Consider the following 25,759-nt stretch of genomic DNA (forward strand, 5'->3'; position numbering starts at 1 on the left):
AGAGATATTGGAGAAAAATAAAGCTAGATCTTACAACAGGAAATGTGTGCATGCATGTCTCTCAGTGTGTGTATTTGCATATGAATATTCACAATTAGGGTACAAAGTGCAGGCAAAAAACTGCCTATATATAAAGCAAATAAACTAGATACTAGTGATAAATCCACTTGTGAAATACATTACTAGTAACGCCAGAAAGGAAGCTTTAGAGAAAAAGCACTCACCTTAGCTCTTTTCCTGGCATGACCATGGCTGGATGTCCGCCTCTGTTAGAAGGGGATTAAAAAATATTAAAGGTGGGGAAAAATCAACACAAATTAAAAGAAATATAAGTTTACAGAAAAAAAAGCACTAACTGTAAAACTACTATTACAACAGCCAAACTATGATGAGATCCCCCTGGTGTGATTATTATTCCCCTGTGCTACAACTCTAGTAACTATGACATAGAAGGCACCACAGGCCACTTACAGACAAATCACCACTCGCCATGTAGATTAAAAACAGGAAGATACTGACTGGTTGGCCTACTTCACAGACTGATAAAAATTACTTTTGGTTAAACCACAGAACCCTCTCCTGATAAAGATGCTTGTGGACATGAAATATAACCCCTCGCCATCACTTAGAAATAACATCTTTATAGGACAATGCATTCAGAGTCCCAATTTGAGATACTCAAAACACCTGTCCCTTTGGCTGCAGAAACAGAATAAAGGCTCTTCTGGCCAGCTGCCTCCTTCTGAGAATTCCTCCTGTTCTAAGCTCCTAATTGTGGCTCTTATAGGCTCTCTAGGTTAGGGATGTATGACGGGACAGGAAAAAAGAAGGGGGAATGGAAGATACGGGTAAGACCTCCAGAGCAAAATGGAGGATAAAGAGAGTGGGTAAGGATAAGGGTAGAAGCTGAGGAAGATAAAGAATGGGGGCCTGAGGTGGGATGAGGGAAGAAACAACTAATTAATTGATGTGATTTCTGAACAGCTGAGAAGTCAAAATGGGGCTTTTGGGAAGAGGTTGGGTAAGGTTGTGTATGGGATGAGGTACTTACAGTTTCTAAGATGTTTAGAATGGAACTCACTGCCAACTGGGGTAGAAGAGAACTGAGGGTGGTATGTTGGGGAGGGAAAACAAGACAGAGTCAAGGTACCAGCATAGTCCTGGGTAGATGAGGGTTTCTCTTCCCCTTGTTTTTTCCACTAGCTACTGAACAAGACAACTACAATGTAAAATGGAGTACCAGGAAGGTGAATGGGAAGAATAAGAAATGACAGTGGGTCTTGTCAGTGCCAAGATCTGTTACAGTAAGGGAAGAGTCATGGTCCAGAAATATGAAGCAGTATCTTCTATTTTTTTCAAATAGGCAATAACACACACACAGTGAAAACATTCAAGAGGAATTAATGGGGGCATCTGACCCTAGCTACCTGGTTCCCTCAACTAATAATGAATTTCTTGTAATCTTTCCAGAGATCTTTTATGCATATGTAATAAGCTTATTGTACATGTGTATATACACATTTGTTTTTTTTTAAACCAAATGGAAGTACATTGTACATACTGCTCTGAACCTTGCTTTTAAACTTTTTTCCATGGATATCATTTTATAGAAGATCTACTGTTTTTATTAATGGCCATATGTTATTCCATTGTGTGGCTGTACCATAACTTATTTTACCAGTCCCTTAAATTGAACCATTTTGGATGTTTCTGATCTTTTGTTAGTATAAACAATGCTTCAATGACTATAACACTGAGTATATCTACAAATAAAGTTATCTGCAGTTCATTTAGAAATTTTATAGAGTATTACTAAATTGCCCTTCAAAGAGGTTATAACCCTACGAGCAGTATATACATAGATCCTTTTTCCCCCAGAATGGATAATTTTAACGATTAAACATATATTGAAAGCCTAATGTATCTACCAGATGCCATGCTAACTACTGGAGGATGCAGAGATAAAGACACAAACCTTGTCAAAAAGGAACTCATAATCCTGTTGAAGAAGACAGACAAATAGACAGTTACAATACAGTACATTAAACTCATAAGAACACATACTACACTTGATCTTAGCCAAAAGGCTGAGAAGCGATATAATATAGTACATTAAGTGCACTAGAGATGGTACTCATGGAGTGCTATAGGAGCACACAGCATAAGTGTCTGAGACCTAGCAATTCACAAATTCATACATTAACAAATATTGAGTGCCTCCAAGGAACTGTGTTGGGCCTTAGAGCTAGAATAGTAAGCCCAAACTGACCTAATCCTGGGCCTCATGGAGCTTACAGTTCTGTAAAGGAGAGAGACATAGATTGAGGAATTATACAGTGTAGACCTGCAATGGGTAAGTAAGGTTGTCAAGGAAGACTTCCAGGAGAAAGATGCATTTGGACTGAATTTTGAAGATAAATCAGTATTATACAAATGTTGGCAGGTAGGATTTAGGGGGTGGAGGAAGCCAGGGAAAGAATACTAAGGAGGGCCTTCTAGGCAGAGAAAGCATGTACAAAGGCACGCTGTCTCCAAACTTTTCAAACACTATTTATAACAGGACCAAGGAATCACATAATGCTGAAACATAAGATGCCAGAGGCAGATGACTGGCAGGTAAGGAACTAGGTCATAGTATGTCATGCTGACAAATCTGGGACTTGGCCTAGGGCAGCAAGACACACAGAAAGTTTGAGGAGAATTAACACAATGAGATCTTTATTTCATAACCATCTTTCTAAAGCAGTATGGTAGATGAATCAGAAGGGATTACATGATTAAAGGCAGAAAGCTCAGGTAGGAGGCCATACCCAGCTGGTTATTTAAAGGACCCACCTAAGTTCAGTATGTGTTAAGTCAAAGCTTTGCCCATTTTAAACTGAATCTCAGAACTTGAATTTTATAGAACTGTTCCCCTGTAAAAGATGTTCTGAGCTCCAATGCTGATTCCAAGAATATGTCTCACACAGTGTAAGTAATGAAAGTCCCCTTTCCACAAACTTCCCACCTCCAATTCATAACAGGCACTCCCTTGAAAGGATCAAGTAAGATTTTGGGGGAGACTTCCTGGATGTGAGTCAGGGGGAAGGTAGCAGAAAGAGAAGAACTTTGAGTGGTTTTTCAGGGATATATGATCTTTTGGGAAATTGTAGAGGGGAGACGGTGGCGGAAAACACTGAAGACTTTGTAGGAGGAGCAGGAGCTCCAGTAGATGGCAGCAGAAGCTCCACCTGCTCTAGTAGCTGCAAAAGGAGTCAGAGGGCAAAGATGCTCCCCTCCCAACCTCCTACACAGCTTATTTATATATCTAGGTGAATACATTTTTTTTTAAACTAACAGAGTGTCCATGAGGCATATAAAACCTATAGACACCCTTTCTTTTCTACCTATCTTTAAGGAGTACACACAAAGGGAGTTCAGAACACCACTTAAAATAGTCTCTTGAGAACAGAGTAATCTGGACCCAAAAGTTCATTTAATTATTATCTTCCATGTAACATGACAGTGCATAATTAAACATTCATCACATATCTGTCCTGAGGATTTAAAATTCATTATTCGTACCAGTGGAGTCTAAAAGTATAGATGGAACGGTGGCAGATTGTCTCCACAAACTGTGGAGAGATGAGTGGGAATGACAACTCACATGCAGAAGATAATGGAAAGAAAAGCAGCCAGGACAGAGATCTGGCAAATTGTTAAGAGGAAATACAGAAAAGCAGGCAGCTAGAGAACAAAATATTTTAGAGAGCTGTCTGATTTTAATTCATCCCTTTATGCTGTTGCTGTTTTACTCTTTAAAGAAGACAAGACCTAGGTGTGTTGAGTTGTCAAGGGAAATTACGCTTTGGGTTTCCAGACCCTACAAAATATTGTTGCTACTGCTTTTTACACCAATAGTCTATTTCCTAAGCATATAATAAAGACCAGTCTCATTTCTGGGTGTGAAGGAAAGGGTTTATGTAGTTTGGGCTAGGGTGACAAAGGAAAGCACCAGCAGTGACCACAGAAGAAGAGGAGGACTTGGAACAGGTAAGCTAGAGTGTGGGCTGGTTAGGTACCAAAGAAGAGGAAGCTTGGCTGACCATCATCTACTGCCATAGTATCTGTACTACTGTATGAATCTGGATGGAAAACAACATGGCAACCAAAGAGTGAAATTCCTCTCACATTTACCAAGTGGCAAGTTCAGAGACTATTTCTGACCCAGAAAATGCTGACTGCTTTAACACAACCAGGATACGAATTTAACACTGTGTGTAAAGCCAGGAAGCTCTACTATTAAGAGTTTATTGTATGGGCCATATCATGACTTGTTAAATGTGTTTGTATAGTTTATTTTTTGATAGTTAAAAAAATACCAAAACGTAGCAAGAACCAGGGTGACTCAAATCTAAATGGATTAGGGATTTCACTCTGTCTTCTTTAGACTTCATTGTGGAGTCTATGACAAAAATGTAAGAAGATATTTCTTGAGAGCTGAAGTTGGGTTTCTACGGAAAATCAAGTGTTTGTAAGCAACTGGCTTCCTATACATCTTCAATGACACCTATAATGACACTTCCGTTCAGGTATAAAAGTGTGCGTATGATGTACGTCTAATCCTTACCTGTGTCTCCTGACGCAAACTGGTGTCTTCACTCTCTTTCTCAATTTCTTCCTTACTTGGAGTCTTAGATATAAACTTGTTTTTGTTTACAGATTCTTCTACCAGTTTTTTTTCTGATTCTTTCATTATTTCCAGGGTCTCTTGAGTAGTATTACTGTTAGACATCTTCTTCAGTAGAATATACTAGCCTCTATGGACTCCTAAAGAAAAATCAAATGCATTAAATAAGAGGTGTGTATCCATACTTAACACACTGTACAAGGCTTGTATCTCACATACCAGTCTTCAGCAGTCTCCCTGTGTCCCAAAAAAAGGGTCCTTTGATAAACACTGCCCCTGGATTTGTTTAATTACCTTTTTAAAAAAGCTATATGGAGGTAAAACTGGCATACAATGAACTGCATATATCTAAAATGTAGTTTGACGAGTTGCAATGGTTTGACAATCATACACGTGTGAAACCATCACCACAACCAAAGTAGTAAGCACATTTATCACTCTAAAGTTTCCCCCTACTCCTCTGTAAGCCTTTCTTCCCTTTTCGCACTTTCCCCAGGCAATCACTGATCTGCTGTCACTATATATTTGTCTGCATTTTCTAGAATTTTAATCATACATTCTCTGGGTTCTTTTACTCAGCATAATTGACTATTTTTTATTTTATTGATTTTTAGAGGGAGAGAGGAAGGGAGAGAAAGAGACAGACATCAGTCTGTTGTTATACTCATTGATGCATTCATTGGTTGCTTCTTGTATGTGCCCCAATTGGAGATCAAACCTGCAGCTTTGGCAAATCAGGATGACACTGTAATCAACTGAGCTACGCATCCAGGACAACATAATCATTTTGAGATTCGCAAGAATTCAGTTCTAAAGCAATAAATAAATAAGTAAGTAAATAAATAAAGCCAACATAGTATGAATCCTCTTGGCACTTATTTCCCTCCCTTGTTCCCTACAGAAATCTGCACACATTTTCAGCTTGAACACTTGAAAAAATTAACTCACTAGACTCTCCAGAATGAAAAATACAGTTTTATAAAGCTCTATTCACTACCAGAAGAGAACCACTTTCCTTTCCCAGAGGAGAAATTCCACAGCTACCACAAAATACAACATTGTTACCAACTTGAAGCATCTCCCCCATCAAAAAGCAGCAAAATCAAACAATGTTATAGAATCTTAAATTCTTTCCTTTATCAGTATCAAGCTGAAAAAGTAAGAAGAGCACTCTAGTCATCTGTCTTTCAGAAAGACTGGGTCTCTTTCTGGAGGAAGAGAGGATTTTTGCTTTGCTCTTCACTATGTGGGTTCAGTCATTCCACTGCATTCCAGTGATAAGGACCATCTGTAGTGCAGGAATGGCCGGCTCTTCATCATTTACCATTGCTACCTGGGAAGTCCTGTAATGAAGTCAACACAGTTCTCGAAGCACACACTCAGAAACAAAAGTTAATGCTCCATACAGATTCATGTCTGCAACCACTGAAGTTGAACATGTTTAGCTTTCCTTAGCTCCAACAAGGGTTTCTAGAGGTTTCCCCTTACATAGTTAATGACTGTATTTTATTTATTATTTTTTAATCCTCACCTGAGGATATATTTATTGATTTTAGAGAAGGAGGGAGGGAAGGGAAGAGAGGAGGACAAGGGGAGAGGGATGAGAAAAAGAGAGAAATCGATGTAAGAGAGAAACATTAATTGGTTGCCTCCTATATGTGCCCTGACCAGGGATTGAACCCACAACCTAGGTATGTGCCCTGACCTGGAATGAACCTGCAAACTTTTGGTGCACAGGACAACGCTCCAACTAACTGGGTCACCTGGCTAGGGCAATGACTGTATTTTAATTATGAATACTTTTCCTCCTTTAAAAATATAAGACTGAAAAAAAAAGACTGAAAACCTTCCTAAACGTCTTGTCTGTTCCATGTGGCCTTAGAAATGAGCTAAACAAACAGTTAGCAATGCTTTAAGAAAACTGTCACACCAGACATTTTTTTTGTTCTTCAAATCAGTTAAAGGGTAAGACCCAGAAGCTCTTCAGAAGCACAGGTAATAACTTCAACCTGGCATAAGTTAGATAGTCTGCAAGATCACTGCTTTGTTTACCTTGTGGTGGCTTTCGAGCAGCTGCCTGGAGACTTGGTTTGCGTAGGGCCAGATAAATTCCCTTTAAAAGGTCAGAGAGTCATTTATACAATCATTCATACAGCTGAATTTAAAGATGAGAAGTAATGGAAGAAACTACAAAAGAAAATGGCTGATAATCTATTTTTTAATTAACTCATTCAGTATCTACAGGCCTCTATAAAAAGAGTTATAAACTACACAGCTTTATGGATCACTGGCTGTACATAAGAACTGCACACATATATGTATTTATCCCCCACATGGGTAAAGCAAGCCTCCATTCTCTTCAGTTTGAAATACGGTAAAACTCCGTACATGCCTTCTCAAAATCTCTTAGCTAAGAAACATCAATAATGATCAGAATTGGAAGAGTTCTTACATACAACTTCATGCAATCTCCCCCAAGTTCCCAAAGAAGGACTCCTTTTTGTAACTTCCTGAGAGGGGCCTGCATGTGTCTCCTGGAAAACTCCTAGGACAGATAATTTCACTATATCTTTAATAATCTTAACTGCTATACAGTTGCACCCTATTACAAGCTATTAACTGCTTCAACTTTTACCCTAAATCTGCCATAGAGCCACACAAAATTAAGTTTACTTCTTTTATCACATGATAGACCAATATTTTTCTTTTTTAGGCTTAAACAGCCTCAAAGAAATTTCTATGTCAGAAAGACAAGTTGAGGGGTGAGGAGGTGAGGGAACTGAATGAAAGGGGTCAGAAAGCACAAACTTCCAGCTATAAGATAAAGCAGTACTAGGGATGTAATATACAGCATAATGACTATAGTTAATGCTGCTGTACTGCATACTTGAAAATTATTAAGATTCTAAGTAGATCTTAAAAGTTCTTATTACAAGGAAAAATAATTTTGGTAACTATATGAGATGGATGTTAACTAAACTAATTGTGGTAATCATATCACAATATATGTATGTCAAGTCATTATGTGGTACATCTTAAACTTACACAGAGCTGTATGTCAATTATATCTCAATACAAATGAAAAATAAGAGCCCTGGCTGGTGTGGCTCAGTGGATTGAGTCCAGCCTGCAAACCTAAGGGTGGTCGGTTCAATTCCCAGTCAGGGCACATGCCTGGGTTGTGGGCCAGGTCCCCAGTGGGGGATTGTGAGAGGCAACCACACACTGATGGTTTCTCTCCCTCTCTTTCTCCCTTCTTTCCCCTCTCTCTAAAAATAAATAAATAAAATCTTTAAAAAAAAGAAAGAAGGTGGTATGGAAAATTATAAAGCAGCTGGTTGTTTCTTTTTTTCAGGGTGGACCTCAATTATCAAATAGGTATTATTTCTTCAAATCAGAATTACAACTCTGCAGCTCCTCTTCTTATGTGGGTCAGAAAAGGCTCAACTATCTGGACATTTGGACTAACTTCACGATGTCCAAGTGCTATTTCTCAGCCAAAGTACTAAGGAAAAAACCCAATCAAACAAAAAATGATTTTTCATAACAATCATATGTAGAACAGGGTTACATATTCCAACTCAAATTTTAAGGAGCCACATGGTTTCTTTCATTCATTGAAAAAAGAGAAAAATTTGAGCTTTACTTAAAAGCATCCATAAAACACACAGTGATCAATGCATCTATTTTGAAGAATTTTGACAGTCATTTCCACGGAGATCACTAGCTTCTTCAAGAGCTGTGTAAAACAAAGTACTTCTTACTTTAGGCAATCTAGCCCTGACTTTCCTCTGGTGCCTGCCTTTCTCTAAGGACACATGGTCAGGGAAGGTGATCACATTCATGAGACCTAGGAGATAGGTCTTAAACAGTTGGACCAGTCGTAGTAATTCTTTTTCCTTTTTCTGACTGGTTTGGGAAGGGACAAGTGATTCATCAACAGTGAGACATGAGAGGACTTTGCTGGGTGGGTGGCTTCAAAGAACGGCTTCCTACTTTATTTATTTATTTATTTTAAAGCTCCTAGGAAAAATAAAGCTCCTAGGATAAAAGTAATTATCGCCCTGGCTGAGTGGCTCGGTTGGGCGGAGTGTCATCTCATACACCAAAAGGTTGCAGGTTTGATCCCTGGTCAGGGCACAGATCTTGGTTGTGTGTTCGACTGCTGGTCAGGGCACGTAGTAGAGGCAACTGACTGATGTTTCTCTCACACTGATCTCTCCCTCTCTCTCTAAAATCGGTAAACATATTCTTCAACAAGGATTAAAAAAACGTTTAAAAAATGGTTTTTACCTTCTGCTGAAGGTGGTCTTATATGCAGATGATGCCTGGACTATGGCAACATCCTACCAACACATGGAAGCTGGCAGAGCAGAGAGAATAAGCCTGGTTCCTTGATGCCGCCGTGTACAGCAGACAATGAATTAGTCAACCTGGATCCCCATAGCTCTGTACCTCTTGATATGTAAAGTCATAAATTCTCTTATCATTTAAGCTATTTGAGTTGAGCTTACTGTTCCTTCTAGCTAAAAGCATCCTGAGATAGTTGGAAAGGGTATGTTAAGAGAGAAATTATCTGGACCAGACAGAGAAGCCCAGCTCCCTATGTAGAAAAAGTGATAGAGACAGAGATAATAATAATCAGCTAAAATTTGTGGAGTGTTTACATTGTGCCAGGTACTATCCTAAAGTGCTTCATGCATCTCATTTAATCTTAAAATATTCCTATGAGATACATATTATCATAATCACTATTTTACAGATATGTTAACTGAGGCACAGAGAAGTTACATAATTTGCTTAAGAGCATACAATTGGTACAAAGTAGAGCTAGGACTCAAAGTTAGGAAATACTGCTCTAGTGCTTGCTTTCTCAATCTCCATTCAATAGTGCCTTTAAGTAAAGGGAAAGATGGTCAGAGACCAGGCAATAAAATGAAAAGTCTACCAAAGCTACAAAGGAATCATGGAATCTCATAATTGGGAAGGGACTAAGCTCCAACCTCCTACTCCCATAGCTCTCCATAATCTGAATCTTGAATCATCAGTAACTGAAAAATATTGTCCTGCCCCCGGTTGTATACACCTCTAGTGAAGGGAAAGTCTTCACCTCTAGATACAAAGGGGTTTTTTTTGAGAGTGGGGGATTATGAGGAGACAAAACTCATCTTGCTGTTACTTCTCACTAGCTCCAGTTTAGCGTTTTGTGGTAGTTATAAAGAACAAGCTAGTCTCACTTCTATGTCAGCATCTCACAGAGGACAGCTTTATCACATATACTTCCTTTTTGAAACATTCCAAGCTTCATATCATATGGTCTTAAGTCTCCTCACCATTTTGCTTCTAGGATAAAAGAAGCTGTCTTCAAGTTAACAAAGGCTAGTAATGAGGGGTCAGAATGTTACTACTCTAGAGTCAAGATCCATCAGAAGATACACGGAGTTCAAAACTGAATTTCTTGAGCTGAAACACTCTTCATTCTCCAAAATAACCTTTAACTACAGTCATTTCCAGTTGTATAATCCTATTCTGAAGGCTCTCCTTACTTTTAAGGGCATTAGGATTCCTGGAAACAAATTTTTCTGGGCCAAAACAAGCAAAAGTTGCAGCTCAGGGACAAGACAATTTATATATTTTAAAAAGCTTAAAAATAAAAAGTGAGACTAAAGTCAGTATAAAAGGGTTAAAATGCAGAGAAATAATTTCACTCTTCATGCTTTATTTACCATAGAGAGGAAAATAAGACTTGGGAGATTTTTGGTGGGAGAAGAAAGGAACTGTTTCATATGTAACTTGACCAGAACAAAGCACAGACATTGAGCTCCCAGGAGAACTTACATTTGTGCTTCCCTATGACCAATTTGTGCACTTTGTACACTTCATCCAGGCAAACAGAACAATTTGAAGGCAGAATGTCTCCTGAGGACACTGAGTGGGCTCAAAGCTGCACAGAGAGGGCTGTGAGAAGTCGAGGGGCAAGGAGAGAGAGGGAGGAAACAAGAAGATACAGAAGATGATGATTGCGAGCCAAGATCTGGCAATTTTCAGGGAGAATACTGCACATTCCCCATAAATTTTTTGACTGCCAAGCTAAGTACCTTCCAGAGTACAGTGAGATTATATATCCTTCTATCAACTCTATAAACAACTTCCTAGGCATTGGGCCAAAAAGAATACATTATATAGGGAACAGTCAGAAACAGAAGGGCAGTTTCATTTCTCCCTTTTAATCCATGGCCAAGCAGAGATAATGCAAGCAAGAAGAAAACAGCTAGAGGCTAAAAATTCTGACATACCTTGTGGCAAAAAACCTGTAACTTTCCAGTCCTTTACTAATTCATATATGAAGAGTAAATTATGCCCTGGCAGGTGTGGCTCAGTGGATTTACTGCCAACCTCTGAACTAAAGGGTCGCTGGTTCGATTCCCAGTCAGGGCACATTCCAGGCCAAGGACCTGCCCAGGTCCCCAGTGGAGGATGTGTGAGAGGTAACCACACATTGATGTTTCTCTCCCTCTTTTTCTCCCTCCCTTCCTCTCTAAAAATAAATGAATAAGCCTTCCAAAAAAAAAATAAATAAATTATTTGCAGTTGATACCCATATTTTTAAAGTTGATTAAAATCTAGGAACTCGAGAATGAATAAACAAATTGTGGTATATTCAATACAGTAGAATACTATTCAACAATAAAAAAGAATTAACATTTGGTGTTTGCCTTTCTCGAAGAACCCATGATCAGGGAAGGTGACCCTATCCCTGAGCCCTTAGGAGGTGGATCTTAAATAGCTAGACCAATTGGGCTAATTGTTCTCTTTCTGTGATAGGTTTGGGAAGGAACAAGTGATTAAATCATCACCAGTGAGACATAGGGGGACTTTGATGGGTATATATGGACGTACACAAAAATATGACTGATCTCAAAACTATTATGCTAAGTAAAAGGAAGCAGATCTCCCTCCAAAAAATACATAGAATGGACGTCTATTTATATGAAGTTCAAGAACAGGCAAAACTAGCCTACAGTGATTTAAACCAGAAATGATTGATTAGGGTTTGGGGGATAAAATATCGATTGGAAAGAGATATAAGGAACCTCTCAGGAGTGATGGGAATATTCTATCTTGTTTAGGGTAGTGATTACATGGGGATATACTAAAATCGTCAAAACTTAATTGAATGCTCAAGATCATGTGTTATTTTAAACACACATGCACACCCCCCAACACACACAAAGAAGAAATGCCCATAGGAGTCAATACAGTGGGGGAAAAACATCCATAGGGTTAAAATGGCAGGTTAAAAACAAAACAAAACTGTTTAGTTGCTCATGCATTGCAAGTTTATCCTTACACTCTTTGACATTAGTGTAAGGAGTTTAAAAAAAGTACTACTGTTTTTGTGCAAGATTATAAACCTGGTTCCTTATACATATCAACTCATATCTACCACAAGTAGGTATGCAACTTTCCCAAGGTCACACCACTACTAAGTGACACAACCAGACAACAGAACTCTGGTACTGATTCTAAAGTCAATGTTCTTGCTATGACTTTCTTTTTTTCTTTTTTAATTAAATTTATTAGGGTAACATTGGTTAAGGAGATTATATGTTTCAAGTGCATGTTTCTGATACATGAGCTGTATACTGCATTGTATACCCATCACCCAAAGTCAAATCACCTTTTTGTCACCCCCATTTCCCTTTACTACTCCACTCCCTTCCCTCTGGTAACCACCACACAGTTGTCTATGTCTATGAGTTTTTGTTTGTTTGCTTTTCTTCTTTATTTGTTCTTTTAGTTTTATATCCCACATGTTAGTGAAATCATATGGTTCTTAACTTTTTCTGACTTATTTCACTTAGCATGATATTCTCAAGGTCCATCCATGTTTTCTCAAATGACAGTATTTCTTTCCTTATGGCTGAGTAATATTCCATTGTATGGATGTGCCACATCTTCTTTATCCAATTATTTATTGAAGGACATGGCTGTTTCCATGTCTTGGTCAGTGTGAATAATACTGCCATCAACATAGGGGTGTGTATATCTTTGTGAATAAATCTTTTTCAAATTTTTCAGGCAGATACCCAGAAGAAGGGTTGCTGGGTCATTTGGTAACTCTAGTCTTAATTTTTTGAGGAACCACCATACTGTTTTCCATAGTGGCTGTACCAGCTGACATTCCCAACAGCAGTGAATGATGGTTCCTTTTTCTCTGCAACCTCTCTAACACTTGTTATTATTACTTGTCTTGTTGAAAATAGCCTTTTTTCTTAAAAACTTTTTATTTATTTTTAGGAAGAGGAAGAGAGAAGGAAACATCAATGTGAGACAGAAACATCGATTGGTTGCCTCTCATACAAGCCAAATGGGTACCAAATCGACACCCCAGGCACATGGCCTGACTGGAATTGAACTGGCAACCCTTGGCTTTATAGGATGACACCCAACCGAGCCACTCTAACAGGTGTATGGTGGTATCTCACTGATTGTTTCTAACATTATTTAATCCCAACAAAACTCTGTTAGAGTTTTTCTCAACTGAAGAAACTGGAGCTTGAAGAAATTATATAATGTCTCCAAGTTAATATTAGATGGTCAAGGGTAAGATTCCAACCCAGCTGTGTCTGATCCCAAAGCTAAAGTTCTCAGTATCCCAACATGGACATTCAAGAGAGTTCTAGGGTGTGACATGTGGGATGGGAAGGGGTGCCTAGATCTGAGGCCTCTCTTCAGATTGTGAATGTTAATGGGGGACACATTTGGGGGTTCAAAAGTTAGGTTTGTAAACTCTCCCCTTTTTCCACTTAATCTGGGTCACTCCTCATGTCTTTAAATTTTTTTACAGTTTATATAGAGTATCTTACTTAATCTTCACAAGGTATAAAATATTCTCTCCATTTTATGAATGAAATATTAACATTCAGAAATATTAAGTCAATTGTTCAGGGACATACACTACATGTAAAGAGCCAGAATTCAAACCCAGGACTTCTTGATTCCAAAATTGCATGTTCTTTCCATTACAGTGCCCAAAGGACAAAAAAAAAAAAAAAAAAAAAAAAAAGAGTATGAAAACATGCATGCTTAAAGAGATAAAGGGCTCAAGAGCCCTTGGGAGCACAGGAAAGAAGGCCCTATTTGCCCTAAATGAGAGATATGGGCTCAACACTCCTCTTTGAAGAGAGAAAGCATAATATGGAGGAATAGAGTGTAAAGTACTTAATGAAACATGTAAAGCTATGATTAAGTGATAGTCACAAAATCCTTGATGGACTTCAGAAGTCAACTATCATAGGTTTCAGTAGTACTAGGCAAATAAAAATAAAAATTGTGTCAATTTTCTAAATCAAGGAAGCATGAGAAAATCATTCTGCTCTATAAATGCAAAAGGATTCACTGGTATGGTAAGGAAGGCCACAGGAGTTGGCTGATGTCCAGAGCAATTCCTTAGAAAAATAAAGAAAGAAAGAAGATTAAAATGTTTTAGACATGTACCTCTTTCTTTGCTCAATATCTGTCATGGCTGTACCTGCCCTGAAATGAGAACAAAAGGTACTTAGATCAATGGACTAAAGTGTTAGCTGGGCTTCATTATAATTTCTATTGGCTTCTCTATATTCTTGGCCCAAAAATGCCCATTTTACTTCCTTGAGGGAAACAGAACAAATTCCTTTTTTTTTTTTTTGGTTTACTTCCATTTTATTATTTACAATATCAATCTCTTTTTGAAAAGTATATTTTATTGATTATGCTGTTATAGTAGTCATCCCAATTTCTTCCCCTCTTCTTCCCAGTATACCCCTTCCCTTCAGCAAAAACCACCCCCCACTCTAATTCATTTCCATGGGTTGTGCATATAAGTTCTTTGGCTTCTCTATTTCCTATACTGTTCTTAACCTCTCCCTGTCTATTTTGTACCTACCAATTATACTTCTTAATCCCTGCATCTTTTCCTCCATTCTTCCCCTCACCCTCCCTGCTGCTGACCTTCCATGTGATCTCCATTTCTATGATTGTTCCTGTTTTAGTGGTTTGTTTAGTTTGTTTTTGTTTTTTTAGACTCAACTGTTGATAGTTGTGAGTTTGTTTTCATTTTAGTGTTCACAGTTTTTTTTTCCTAATCTTAAATAAGTCCTTTAACATTTCACATAATAAGGATTTGGTGATGATGAACTCCTTTAGCTTTACCTTGTCCGGGAAGCACTTTATCTGCCCTTCCATTCCAAATGACAGCTTTGCTGGATAGAGTATGTCTTGGTTGTATGTAGGTCCTTGCTTTTCATCACGTTGAATACTTCTTGCCACTCCCCTCTTGCCTGCAAAGTTTCTCTTGAGAAATCACCTGGCAGTTTCAATGGAATTCCTTTGTAAAGGTAACTCTCCACTTTTTTCTTGCTGCTTTTGAGAGACTCTCTTTATCTTTAACCTTTGACATTTTAATTGTGATATGTTTTGGTGTGGTCCTGTTTGGGTCTAACTTGTTTGGGTCTAACTCTGTGCTTCCTGGGTTCATATGTCTTATTTCCTTCACCAAATTAGGGAAGTTTTCTTTCATTATTTTTTTCAAAAGGCTTACAGTTTCTTGCTCTTCCTCTTCTCCTCCTGGCATCCCTATGATTCAGAGGTTGGCACATTTGGAGATGTCCCATGTCCCAGAGTCTTCTTATTCTGTGTTTTTGGGGTGGTTTTTGTTTTTTTTTTTTTTGAGTTTTTGTTTCTTCATTCTATACTTGTTGACTGCTATTGCTCTCTTATGTTCCAAATCGTTGATCTGAGCCCTGGCTTTCTTCACTTCACAGTTGGTTCCCTGTGGGTTATTCTACTTAGTGTAGCCTTCATTTCTTCCTTTATGCTTTTGCTGTACTCAGTGAGTTCTCCGAGCGAACTGATAACCAGTGTTTTGAACTCTGCATCTGATAGGTTGGCTATCTCCTTGTTGCTTAGTTCTTTTTCTGGAGTTTTGATCTATTCTTTCATTTGGGCCATATTTCTTTGTCTCCTCAATTTGGCAGCCTCCTATGTTGGTGCATCTGTTACGTTGTAAGAGGCAGAGCCTCAGGTATTTGCCACAGTGGGGTAATCGCTTAGCTGCTTTGTGGTGCTTTATGTGGAGGAGTGGGGTCAGAGAGGGAACAATGCCACTCTTGCCCCATTTCCAGTCACTTGCCCCATTTCCCATGTGTGACTGGCACCCTTCTAGCTGCTGCCCTGGTGCTGAATCTCAGAGTGTGTGGGTTTGCGTACATTTTAGGACCATGGGAGTCCTTTAAACAGACTCTCCTGAGAGACCAGCAGTTTCTTCCACTGCCCCAACTCCTACTAGTTTTTATAGTCAGAAGTTATAAGGCTTTTCCCCACAGTGCTGGAACCCTGAGCTGCATGGTCTGGCCTGGGGCTGGGATCATTCACTGACGCCCCAGGCGTCCCTCCTGGTTTTTATCCACCACATGTGAATGTGGGATGTCTGTTCTTCCAGCCACTGCTGCCACTGCCACACCATGTTCTCTCTGCCCCTTCTACATGTCTGGATGAATATTTCTTCTTTAAATCCTTGGTTGTCAAATTTCTATACAGTTTGATTTTCTAACAGTTCTGGTTGCTTTTTGTTTTGAGGTTGGTTGTGATCCTTCTTTTGACTGTGCAAAGAGGTGAAGCATGTCTACCTAAGCCTCCATCTTGGCTGGAAGTCCCCAAATTCCCTCTTCTTTTATACAAAGAACAGCATTGAGTTTTTTCCTTCTGCTGCTTCCATTTTCTTTAGCTGTATCATAGTAATGCCACAATGCAGAAAAATCACAGAATCTTAGGGATGGAAAGCACCCTGAAGGTTCGCACTGTCTTTTCCTACACCCTGGTAAAATAGCTCCCAACTCAACCCCAAACATAGCAGCCAAAGTAATTGTGTAAAATTTCAGGTCATATTACACCTTTGCTCAACACCCTCCATCCAGTGGCTCAGAGCAAACACTCAACTCCTTTAAATGACCTCCATGACCTTAAAATTACCACTAGTTTGCCCTCATATCGCCTCTCTTACCACCCCCCCCTCCCCCCGCGCAACTTATGCAGTTCTAGTCTCACTGGCTCCTTGCTATGCCCTGAACCCACCTTTGGGTGATTGTTTTTTCTGTTCCTTCTGCCTGAAATGATCTCAGATAACAGTGTGGCTTGCTTACTCAGTCTCCTCAGGTTTTTACTCAAATGCCATTTCAGTGAGCCTTTCTCTGGTCACAATAACTAAAATTACAAAACCCCAAATACTTCCTATCCTACTTCCTAAGGCCTCCCCCAAAAAAGTTACTCAGACAGATACTGAATAGACTTTTTGCTCCTCTTTGCTTAATAGATGAATGTGAAGTTTGTTTTCCTCTGAGACAGAAGATGACAGCATAACGAAAGGTTGACATCTCACTCATAGAGGCTCACAATAGCTCAGAAGAGGGGAACAAACTTATGGACCTCTTGAGTCTCTTTTAATCCTTCAGATATGTAAATAGCCAAGCATGGGAGCTTTAGAGGGGACAAAAACAAGACTCACCACAATTTCTCAAGTATCCCTGAAGTAAAACATAGGAGAAACATAATATTCTTGACTTCTTTTATTTACAAGATCCAGACAGGGACTTTTCTTTGTATTAATGAATCATTTTCAGTCTCTAAAGCAATAAAAGTACAGGAGAAGGCACATGCTATGATCTGCTATGACAAGGAACTCACAGTGAGCTGAGTAAAATCTCCCAATAAAGATGAACAAGCTAGGAAAGTGACGATGGAAAACACAGAAGCTACTCCCAGAGAATCCAACTCCAGATCAAGTGGTATGTAAATGTAACATTCACAGGGATCTACCATATTGGAGTGGAAGAAAAAGAAGGAAAAACAAGTTAAGAAAATGCTGCCAACTCCTGACTCAGCTTTAAAGCTACCAAAATAAGCAAGGCTGCTTCAGGTTTAAAGACAAATCTCCTCTGGTCTAGAGGGCCAGAGTTTGACTTAGACTTGGCATAAGCACAGCTGACTGCAGCAGCAGCATGATTTACAAATAGATGATAGATATTTCCTACCACAAATTCTCCGATCAAATCACATTAAGAAGATAATGTATCATTACAATGTTTTAGTAAGCAGCAAATTCTGATAGAAAAGATAAAACACCATATACTATTCCTGAAACATCTTATTTCACAGCTCTATGTACAGTTATGGTATTAATGTCATATATCTCTGAGTAAATAACTGCAAGATTAAATGATGATGTGTTTATGTTCTATTGTTCTCCTTGCTCATTGGCCCCCAGGTCAGCCAATCTGATCCAGGACTCCATGGCAACAGACTAACAACTATAACATGAAATTCTCCTTATTTTTTAAAAATAAAGCATTTTCCACAGAAACTGCGGCAAATACTATTAAAGAATAGTCTCTACAAATAAATGATGCCATTCTGATATACTAAAAGTGAACAGTAGGGAAAATAATCAGTAACAATGACAATGACTCCATTCAAACAACAAGGGACCTCTGAAACTCTGGAGATTTTGCCTTGTTTAATTTTTGAATAGAGAATTTCAGAAATCCTCAAACTGTGAAAAACCAATATGAGGACAAATTTGAGGGATTAGCATAAGGGGAATGCTGTCTAGCTAAAATCACAATATTGAAGCTTCCCATGCCACAGTATACAGAGAGCTAAAAGTTTTAATTAAGGACTGCTAACCTTTGCCAGTTTCCCATAACTTTTTTGAAATATTAAGCTGAAACAGATTACCAGGCTCTTATTCTCCATATCCTCAAATAACAGTCAGCTCATACAGTCCTTGGAATATGATGTCTGTCCTTTTTATACCCCACCCTCCACCACTGACCTACTATAAGAAAAAGACTGCCATGTCCAAATGAGAAAATAATACTTTTGCTCTTCACATACTATATGCCCCCCACTCCTCCCTCAGCTGCAGACATCTTCAAAGAAAAAACAGATAATTATAAACTAGATGAGACTAGACAAAAAAAACCTCATCATTCTCCCTAATGTGCTCATTAACATTCTAACATCCACCTCACTTATAAAGTTCCCTTTCCTGGCATGCTTTTCAACAGTAACTGATGCAGTATCTCTGCCTGTAATAAGCAACTTTGGTCCCCACCTTCCAGTATATGGTGGTAAGCGAAGGCTGAGAAGTATAATCTGAGATGTCAGGGTTAAAATGAGCTTGGAAACTGTATATTTCCACTGGTTCATATTGTTGTATTTTGTTTTAATCATTTTAAAGTGTATAGTTCAGTGACATTAAGTACATTCACATTATTGTGCATTATAGAAGAGAAAATGATCTCAGGCACAAGGATACCATGGTATTAAGAAACTGTAGTCATGCTTTCATTTTTTTTTTAAGATTTTATTTATTTTTAGAGAATGGGGAAGAGAAACATCAACGTGTAGTTGCCTCTTTTGCGCCCCCTACTGGGGACATGGCCCACAACCCAGGAATGCACCCTGACTGGGAACTGAACTGGCAATCCTTTGGTTCACAGACTGGCACTCAATCCACTGAGCCACATCAGCCAGGCCTGTAGTCGTTCTTTCAATGACTATTTACTACACATGTATTTATTGTATAAGACATATATTAAGAATTACAGTGAATATGAAGGATAAATAGTCAATGCTAAGAAAGTTGACACTACTGCCCAGTAAAAACAACCTATCAACATGTGTATGTTTTTCACATATTCAAAGTAGTTTCTTGGAGGCACATGTCAGTTTCCAAACATGTCCAGAGCAAATGGGAGTATACATCTCTTAGATTGTCAGCACTGAGTTCCAGGGGACCCAATCTAAAAGGGGAGACTAACAGGAGAAGCAACGACAGAGCACCAGAAATTCCCAGAATAGCAAAACCTTTTCTGTTACTCTTTGAAATTCCCCAAGAATTCTTAAGGAGACAACCCAAAAAGTAAGGTAAAAACAATTGTAGTGGGAGACATAAATTCTATCAAAGCTAAGAAAAGTCACTGCAAATAAAATCACTACCAGGCCTCTCTCTACATCAGTTTACTCTATATCTTCATAAAAGAAAAACAAAACATTTTACTCTGGTCCTATAACCTTTTTATTTTTTTAAAGATCCTGCACCACAGTATTGTATGCATAGAAGGACAGCATATTTATTAATCTCAGAAGGACAAGAAGCTGCATGAAGGGGACATTTTCAGTGATACTGCCTCCCAATACGAAAGCCTCAGGCTCTGATCACAAGAGGCTATCTTCCTCAAATAATTAACAGCAGCAGCAGCTGTCACTTATTGAGCATTTGCTGTGTTCCAAACACTATGCTCAGGGATTTATATAAATCATCATATAAGATTTATGTATCTTCATCATAACACATTTTGAAAATTTACATTCAGATTCTAACAGTAAAGATTTAAACATTTTTTATTCTTGTTTTATGATTAGAAAAGTCCTATAGGCTTCTTTATACTAATAGAAAACACACATTTAAGAAAAATTGCCCATAATCTACAACTCAGAAATAACTACTAATAATATCAGCAATGTTTTGAGATATATTTTTCTAAACTTTGTTTCCTTATTTGTATGGAATTTGTTTGTACCCATATTGGATATGTTTCCACATCCAATAATTCTTATGTAATTTACATTATATAGAATATTTTTATAAAATTCTTTTTAATACTACTAAAGCCATGACCATTTTCACATTACTTTCAACAGTCATTTTAATAGCTATGTAATATTTGACTACATACATACACCACACTTTAACTATTTATTATCAATTTTTTTAAAAGCTGTTAATTTTTATAATGAAATAATGAATGCCATGATGAATTTGTTATCTGAATCTTCATTTACATTACTCATCAACTACCTAGAAAGATACATTCAATAGTTTTGTAAATAAAATTCTCCCTTAACTCACTTCAGTTAATAGAAGCAAGGACAGTCACACTATTTAATTATAGTGTTTCTCAACTGTTCGCCCAGCAATATATAATGTCCACTTAGCTCATCCCATGGCAGTGCCTGGATTTTAAGGACCTTCACCCAGGCAAGGCTTCTTACTTTTTATTTTTCTTCAGCTTATGCTCCGTTTTAGTAATATTGACTCTGCTCACATATTCTGCTGGAGAAGATATATACCCCACTCAAGACTCACTGGTTTAAGAAAATTAATAGGGAGGAAAGGATAGAAAGTTACACAAGTAGATATTCTCTTTGCCATTAATGTTACATACCTTACTAGCTCTTGTGGATAGAGCTAGTACCTGGGTAGTTTAGAAAGCAATCCAAAGGGGAAGCCTCAAGAATAACACTCAAAGTCTTTAAAATGAAATGAAAAGAGGGTAAGAAGGCAGGAAGGTACCAGATATTTTAGTATTTGCTTGTGCCTTGACATTTGGTCCATTTAAGGTCCTGGATTTTTTAAAGCTAAAATTTAGATTTTTAATTACATAGTACTTCATATTCTGAATACTTTCACAAATATTGAGTTGGCCAAAAAGTACATTACATTTTCTCTGCATAATGGCTGTAGTAATGCTTAGCTGTCTTTAATTTCATTTTAAACAATTTTGTTAAATTATATTGTGACAGCTGTCCTATCAGCGTGCATTAAAAAACATCAAAACTGGTAAAGTTTTGTGCAGCCATTTTAATACTGAAGATGGAAGAAAATACACAACATTTTCGGCATATTATGCTTTATTATTTCAAGAAGGGTGAAAACACAACTGAAGTGCAAAAAGACTTGTGCAGTGTACGAAGATGATGCTGTGCCTGACTGAATTTGTCAAAAGTAGTTTGCAAAGTTTCTTGGTACTACTGATATTTTGGCCAAATAATTTCTTGGATGTGGGGCTGTCTTAATACATTGAAAAATGTTCAGCAGCATCCCTGGTCTCTACCCTCTTAGAAGCCAAGAGCAGGAGATGGCCAACATACTCAAAATGTCCAAATCAATAAAGTTACTGGTGAAAATTTAAAAAATGTGTGCTTCATTTTATGGAGAAAACCATACAGACTTTCTGGACCACCTGATACCTGGAGGAAGAACATCATATCAATTCACAGAGAAAAGCAGAGGATACAAATTTTCAGAGGTAGACAATAAAGGTAAGTATCCTAAGATTTTAAAGTAGGTCAGAATCAGTGGTAGAAAAAAACAAAACAAAAAAATAAAAAACCAACCAACCATCATGTACAGAAGTCAAAAGCTCAAAGAAAGAAGAGAGCTGTTATTCTGAGTGAATGTCAGCAATTTAGCCAATAAGCATCAAATTAGAAAAGATACTGATCAAATGTGGCAAATTTAAGCTTAAATATTTTGATTATACTTACCATATTTTGCCATGTATAATGTGAACTTTTCTGCCCAAATTTTTTGAGGGAAAAATAAGGATTTGCATTGTACATGGGCAGTACTAATTCCCATGTATAATGTGAATTACACATGGGAATTAGCAGTAAAACATGGGTGCACATTATACACAGCAAAATACGGTACATTCATTTTAAAAACTCAGTATCCTACATGGCTTGAAAATCTCTCTTGGCTTCCTCAAAAATTAAAGGTGACTGAAGATATAAAATGGTATTACTCTGTTTAATTTTTAAATATCAATAATAGCTAATGCTAAATAAGCCTTTAGGATGACCAGGAACTATGTCAAAGGTTTTACACATGTATTAATTATTTTAATCTTCAAAACAATCTCTAGTAGGTGGATGTTATTATCTTCATTTCACATTTTATATATGAAGAAATGGAGAGGGGCTAAGTAATTTGTCCAAGGTTACCGAACCAGCAATTGGCACAGCTGGGAATTGAACTCAGGCAGCCTAAATCGTAGTGCAAGCATTTAGCCACTATACTTTTCCAAAAAAGAAGCTCCTAACGGACTATATAGCAGTGGGTGTGGGTGGGTTAGGAGAGGAGAAGATCAGAGAGAAATATATATAGTAACTTTTAGGCACAGAAATAATCGTCATCAATTTCGCCAGGAAGTTCTTCCAACATATATCTCATTTTTAATTATCCCAAATGGGATGATGGTAAACGCCTTTTGCAAAAGCAGTTTTTGATCTTTTCTTCCTCCTTAAAAAAAAAGTGGAAAAAAAGGAATGATAAAAATAAACTAAAATCTTCTCTAACACCTTCCGACAGCTTTTCTTTCCTTGACCTTTTCAAAACCTTGATGGTTAGAAATCAAAGATGAAAAAAGAAAGCACTTTCAGTTGAAATAAAAAGACTTCTTAATAATATTTCCATTGCTAATTACTGAAATATTTAAGAAAAACTTTAAATCTCTCTCATCCATTCTCAAATGAGAGGAAAACCAACTTAACGAAACCCTCATCTCTTAATTTCACAGCAGTTTTCTTCCCCCTCAAAGGCTAGCTATTCCTGTCCCAGCTGCAGACAGGGAACTGCTCCCAGTGACGTCAGAGCAGTCTCCCAGCAACGATTAATGAGGGTTGTCCACCACAGGGGTTTCCTGAAAAGCTAGCAAGAAATTATCCACATATTTGCTGCAATATTGAGATGCAAGGATGCAGTGGAATTTCTCTTAACCCTTATAGCTCCAGTCTCTGGCAAGTTTCTAAACAGGTTATTTTCTGGAATGCTCTGGGTTTACCCTAGGATTCTTTACCCACCCACCCTTCTCTCCAAGTAAAATTATAGAGTTTTGTTAGTTTGACATATTTATGGCTGTAATATATATTGCTATAATTGAATGATCATTAAAAGTAAGACTGCATAATGTAAGCTGAAAAACAGACATTACTCTTTTCACTTCACATGTATAACTTAGGATAATGAAAGCCTAAATGGTAAAGAGTATCAGGATAAAAAATAAAACATGTGCCTTGGTCAGTGTTGCTTAGTTGCTTGGGAAAGGTCTCAAGTTAGATTCCCAGTCAGGGCATGTGCCTAGGTTGTGGGTTTGGGGTAACCAATTGATGTTTCTCTCCCTCTCTGTCTCCCTCTCTTCCTCCACCTAAAAAAGGAAGGAAGAAAGAAAACATCAAGTTCTTAAAGGTACTTTCCCACATATGCTGTCCAAACGATATCCACAGACAGGAAACCTAAAATTTTCCTAGGCTCTAGTCTACTGAATTTTTCAGAATGACCTTTGCAGTCAGTCCTCCAGAGATCACTGGTAGTAAAATCGAGTTGCATAAAGAGGAGGTGGAAGACCAAGCACTTAATCCAAAAAAAATAAGTTTGGTTCACACCTAACAATATATCTAACAATTGTCTTCCTAAAGCTTTGCGTTAGCTCTGTACATTTAAAATGAGAGTTTTACTCTAACTACAGTGGCAGAGAATTTTACATAACTACCTATTTTTGAGATCTGCTCAGACAGTGTACAAACTACATGCTCAGAGTCAGTGCAAATAAGATAAATTCCAAATTCCAAAACTCAACCTAGAATTATTCATAGATGATAGGCTCTAGAAATGTGATTATGAGCCCTTTTCATCCCACATTTAGAAAAAACAATTAGGCAAAATTCATTAGCAGCAGGATACACAGGGTTAAATTCAGGCATGCTGCTTCAGCAATCCTGACTTTTGCCTTAGCCTATTCTAAAAGGTAAGAAACAAAAAAATAGCATCTCTTATCATTAACAACAGCCCACTTTGTCTTCAGGTCTACTCAATGCACCCAGTTACCAAGGCATAGATAGGAGATGGATTTTTCTTCTTCCTTCTCTGTCCCCTTCCCTCTTAGAAGAAAAAGACTGCAAATAAAATCACTACGTCACTGGAGGCAGAGGGAATCCCATCTCGGCACCCTTTAGAAACCAAGGCCAGCAAACAAAAACAAGCCAATTATAAGAAATAAACAAACAAGTAATCCAAAATAAGCAGCAGCAAACCCACAGAGAAATTCTTATGACAACCTCAACAAGTCAAAAGGCATGTTTTGATAAAAAGACATAAAATATTCCTCCTAAGATGATCATAATCAAAATAGCTTCCCAGACACAGCAAAAGCGACACAGTTCTTCCTATCACATTCAAAGACTAGGGGACAGTTACGTAAAGACATAGGACAGAGAGACATATTCACCAGCTGGGTGTGGATAACTGTGGAATGACACAGTGAAGGATATTTATAGGGGATTCCCTGCTTCCTGCAATGTGCGTCAACAGCATCACCAAAGAGAAAAGAGATCACCACTATTCTCAGAAACTAAATCTGAATGAAGCATCACTTGAAATAGCCATTGGAAGAGGTAGAATCTGGATAAAATAAAAGTTCTACAAACCCTAATTTTAAAAATATAAAGATAAAAAACAGCAAACGAAAATGCCCACAAAACCCTCACAAAACTTAACACTTAAACGTTCTCTAATCTCCCTAGTGTGTGTAATACAGGTAAATTGGCCAAGATACAAAAAATATCTATAGTTAAATTGGCCAAGACACGAAACATACCTATCTTTCTAGCTCCTTCCCTATCCAGTCTGTGGAGTTCAAGGACTTTTATATAAAGAAAGAAAAATTATCCAAAACTCACCCCAGATGGATCTGCACTTAAACCAACAGCGAGCTCACATTATTAATGGAGACCTCAGTGTAAGAATCTGTTCTGCCGGAATGAAGAAATTCCTTCTGGGAAACCTGTGCCTCTTCCCCCACCCACAGTCCCTTCCTGCCCCCTTCACTCTTGAATGAAACGCTACTGATCCTTGCTGCTGCGTCTCCAGCAAGCTAATTGCTCTGACAAGCAGCTCTGAGGCAGTCCATGGCCAGCTGTTCAGAGGGATGTCACCTAGAGCCCTGCCAACAGTCACACTCGTGTGCACGCGCAAGCGCGTGCGCGTGCACACACATAGAGGCTGCAAGAGCACCCCCTCCCACCTCCTTTTCTCGCTCTCATTCAAGCACTTCAGTGACAAGCCTGCCTCCACACTGCTGAGGATGGCTTTTAAAGACACAGCAGCAGCTCTTTTCTGCTGCATATGTTGGGATGCCAAAATAGTCTTATTAGAGAAGAAGAATGAGTTGAGCATATGTATTGAATTAAAAGTTCCCTTTTAAAATT

At 38.1% G+C, this 25,759-nt stretch overlaps 1 protein-coding gene and 1 non-coding gene across 26 annotated transcripts in view; both read right to left on the bottom strand.

Moving 5' to 3' along the window:
* R3HDM2 (R3H domain containing 2) overlaps window positions 1-25,759 on the bottom strand; it is a 155,576-nt gene that overhangs the window by 38,475 nt on the left and 91,342 nt on the right. For 13 of the 25 annotated variants that reach the window (XM_054579964.1, XM_054579977.1, XM_054579971.1 and 10 more), the window contains 3 exons: window positions 4,610-4,809; window positions 1,976-1,999; window positions 225-266 (listed from right to left, as the gene is read on the bottom strand). In XM_054579964.1, coding sequence (XP_054435939.1) covers window positions 225-266; window positions 1,976-1,999; window positions 4,610-4,774 — 231 coding nt within the window. In that variant the 5' untranslated portion in view covers window positions 4,775-4,809. Of the gene's footprint in view, window positions 1-224; window positions 267-1,975; window positions 2,000-4,609; window positions 4,810-14,170; window positions 14,210-17,392; window positions 17,500-25,759 lie in introns of those variants that run through there. The other 12 variants (XM_054579968.1, XM_054579967.1, XM_054579973.1 and 9 more) reach the window with 3 other exon arrangements.
* On the bottom strand, window positions 1,913-2,099 carry LOC129076078 (U2 spliceosomal RNA). Its single transcript, XR_008529697.1, has one exon. It is a non-coding gene; the product is annotated as a U2 spliceosomal RNA (small nuclear RNA).

Source organism: Pteronotus mesoamericanus, unplaced genomic scaffold, assembly GCF_021234165.1.
Source record: "Pteronotus mesoamericanus isolate MK-2021 breed Mesoamerican mustached bat unplaced genomic scaffold, CSHL_Meso_final contig_56, whole genome shotgun sequence".
In the NCBI taxonomy this organism is placed as follows: Eukaryota; Metazoa; Chordata; class Mammalia; order Chiroptera; family Mormoopidae; genus Pteronotus; species Pteronotus mesoamericanus.